Source organism: Argiope bruennichi, chromosome 9 (genome assembly GCF_947563725.1).
Source record: "Argiope bruennichi chromosome 9, qqArgBrue1.1, whole genome shotgun sequence".
NCBI lineage: Eukaryota > Metazoa > Arthropoda > Arachnida > Araneae > Araneidae > Argiope > Argiope bruennichi.
The window spans coordinates 78,140,699-78,144,441 of NC_079159.1; the positions used below are offsets into that span (position 1 = coordinate 78,140,699).

Here is a 3,743-nt window from a genome sequence, read left to right on the forward strand (position 1 = left end):
GAGGAGATTTTCTTTAAGTGATGGCCTGTTCCTTGTTTAATAGGAAAATAGGTGAACGGGAAAATTAGAAGGAAGGTCAGTGATTGACCCCTTTGTGGCTGGGGGCCAACTGCCTCATGCAGGATGTCAGTGTGGTGAATCGTCAGTGTTATGGACGGACTATGCTAAAAATAGCAGTCGGCCACAACAAAACCTGTCCATACTGCTATGTTCAGTGGTGGCGTGGTGGTCGCGTGTACACAAGAAGAAGAAGAAGACTCATAATAGGTTAATTCTTGATGGATTTGGTTTCAAACTTGACATAGATCTACATTATAGTTGCCAAATCAGTATCAGATTTTATCTGTTTAACTATATATGTTTTGTAGTTATTGTGTTTTTATGAATTTGGACAGCCGAACCGACAGACTTCCTTCGAATGTATTTCATTTAAAATGTGGCATAAATCTAAAAATATGGTTTATAGGTCATATACCAAATTTCACCCGTCTAGTTCAATATGTTTTTGAGTTATCGTCTTCACTAACAGATAAGCATAATTCTAAAAATGCATTTTTCGGGTTCAGCGAGGTCTGAAATTCAAAATCGAGGTTCATTTAAATCTCGAGTTCGAATTTATTTTATGACTACAATATTTTTTCTCTTTGCCTATTTCTTATAGGAGAGAGTAAAAAGACGCATTACCATAAAACTCATCTCAAACATATAAAAAAAAAATCTAAGCAGATTCGAATCTCTAGTTCGTAACTTGATATGTTTTAGGCTTAATTTGCCTATCTTTATATTGTTTTTTAAAAATTAACTTTTTATTATATCCTTGATAATGTGTGTATATAAAAAAAAGGTGTTTTTTACATCATCGAAACATGGGCATAAACTAAGACTAGTTTCAACCAAAACATTGAAAAGTATTGTCTTAATAAAATTGTACGTAGATAAAAATTGCACCTTTGAAATTCTTTATTTCTTAAATTTTAAAGTGGTGTTTGTGCTATAATATGCTCCATATTATTGAGAAAAAACAACGTAAAAAGAACTTTAATTAATTTTTTTTAATTAAAATCCTTATTAAAAATTTGAAAAACCTTTCCTTAATGAATACCTAATGCCTTAAAAGTAGCTACCAGTCATAGTAATATTAGAACTGATGGACCGATCTATAAAGTGTTTTGGATGATGTTTTGCATAATGCATGTCTTACGTTGTAATTTACAGGTAATATGCCAACCTGTAAACACATCGCAGACAAGTAACAAAATTATATGTAAACACAATCATGCATTAGAAAATATTGAGATTGCAGAAATAAAATTGGTACCATTAATTTTTTTTTTTTTTAGAATTTTTAAATGATGCAAAAATTATTTTTATACAGCAATATGCTCTGAAGTTATTGAAGGCAAAAGCTAAAATTATAATTAATTTTGTCAAATTATTATTTAAAAATCAAGTTAAAAATTATTTTTAGTATCTTTTCGTTCTAGAACTAAATATATGTTAAGTTTGGTAGTCTTTTTGCACATAGATCTGACCTGTAGAGAGTTTTCAACAATTTTTACAACATGCATGTAGTATCATACAATTTACAGATACATCCAGCTTATATGGATTATCCAACTAAAAATGTGTTTTTTAATTAACAAATCGCTAATCATAGTTGTCTTTGAAAAGAAAAAAAAATACGCAATCATAATTTCTTATAAAATAAATCTTCTTGGAAGAGAGAAAAGTTTTTGTTTTGGACAAGATTCCTATTTACAGTATTTGATTCCTGACTATTTCAGAATCTTATTTTTAACAATTTGGATTTATGTCTATTTATCTAAGTACTACATAAATGGAGATAAATGTACGAATAAAGTCTAAGAAAAGACATCTTCAGTTGATGTTTTGACTTGCCGAGTATTTCATTCTTTTTTGTTTCTGTCTCTGATTGCAGAACCACACTCTGACGACACTCTTTTTAAGGTCCAATTTTTCGGCAATGGAAGCTATCTTGTCCCCACTCGGCCTTTGTTGCACTGCAAAGTAAGCCTCTAGAGAACGTTTTTCGAGTGCCGCGATGGATGTTCTTTTCCTTTTCCTATCAGCTGGTGGCAACACAAATGGTGTGTCTCTCTTCTTACCTCTGGCCTGGCACTCAGCCGCTTCCAGCCATGACTGTAGGACAGGTTTTAAGGCCAGCATATTATTCCTGGACAAAGTGAGGGACTCGAATCTACAGATGGTACTCTGGGACAAAGTACCTACACCAGGGAGTTTCAGGTGAACTAGAGCTCTGCCGACATCGGCTTGAGTCACTCCAAGCTTTATGCGACGCTGCTTGAAGCGTTCAGCAAAGGCCTCGAGATCACGAGGGTCCACATCGTCGTTCTGGATCCTTTCGAATGTATGCGTAGGCAACCCTCCTCTATAAGGGTGGTGATTATGGTGGATACTGTGGCTATGGATAGTTTGCTGTGGAGGCATGTTGGTCATAGAATGTGAATAGAACGTACTTCTCATCTGTCCATTGTTGGTTTCGGACGGTAATGGTGGCAGAGAGGGAGAACATAGAGGTTCCATTAATTCTATGGAGTCCATGTGGGCTGGGTGTGTGGCGTTCATGCTAGGATGGGGACCGTATATCATCTCGTGCTTCAGATGAACAGAACCAGAAGCATGTCCATTACCGGGGATGTGTTTGGCAAGAGCGTCTGGTTGTCGAGAGAGAAGATTGTCTTCCAAAGTTGGGAACATATTATTCTGAAAAATTAAGAATGTTATAAAACATCGAATATAAGCTTATATTTATAAATATTACAATTTTTGTGATATAGTACTAATAGACGTTTACCTGCGATTTCTGCAAATATTACTTTTTATAATAAGTAGCAGAACTAAAAGAAAATGGATATAAAATTTTTTATATTACGAAATTAATATGGTAATCACAAATTGACTACTCCAACCCGCCCTAAGGCACACGTATAAAACTGAATGACCTTACCACCGCGACAGCAACATTGGCGGGAACTGTGGTGGAGTCCTAAGGGCCATCACCAGCCAAGGTACAACCCTTCCCGTGGGAAACTATTTCCGTCATCGATGCGAGGTAGCCAACCCCTACTTCTTTCTGTACCCACCAGGATGGTGAGAATCAACCACCTTACCGGAAGTTTCTCATCCCCATTTTTGAGATGTCCCCCATCCAGTGGGAGATATTAATATGACAAAGCAATAATCAATTAAAAAGTTTGATTTTTAAAAATCAGTTTAATATGTTATTCAGTTATTTGTATTATTTACAGCCGGATGTTTATCAATTACATTGATTTTCAGATACAAAAGTTAATAATGCATCCTGCTTTGTAATATTCCGACTTCAATAACGAAACAGAGTTTCCAAAGTTATTTAAAAGAATATCTGATGAATTTGTCGATCTTTTAGGATCTCACAGACTTTTATATTTGCCCATTCTTTTTATGGAAGTAACAGCAGAGAATTCAAAACTTTAAATGGCAAACTCATTCGGATTTTGTGTGAAACTCTAATAAAGTGATAAATGTTTATATTTTGATCATATAATTGTAAAGTGCATATACAGTTTACTTAAAGCAGAAAATACATATTCTGTATGTTTATCATTTTTATAAATGGGTCTTGTTTCAATTTAGGGATATTCCGTTTAAATATCAAGAACGACAAACACATATAATATTCTAAATATTTTTAATGTTACAACGGAAATAATTAAACGGGA

At 34.2% G+C, this 3,743-nt stretch overlaps 1 protein-coding gene across 1 annotated transcript; it reads right to left on the bottom strand.

Moving 5' to 3' along the window:
- Positions 1-1,878: 1,878 nt before the first annotated feature.
- Positions 1,879-2,739, bottom strand: LOC129984984 (inhibitory POU protein-like). The gene has a single exon (XM_056094919.1). The coding sequence runs from the start codon at positions 2,737-2,739 to the stop codon at positions 1,879-1,881; it is 861 nt and encodes a 286-aa protein (XP_055950894.1).
- Positions 2,740-3,743: the final 1,004 nt, after the last annotated feature.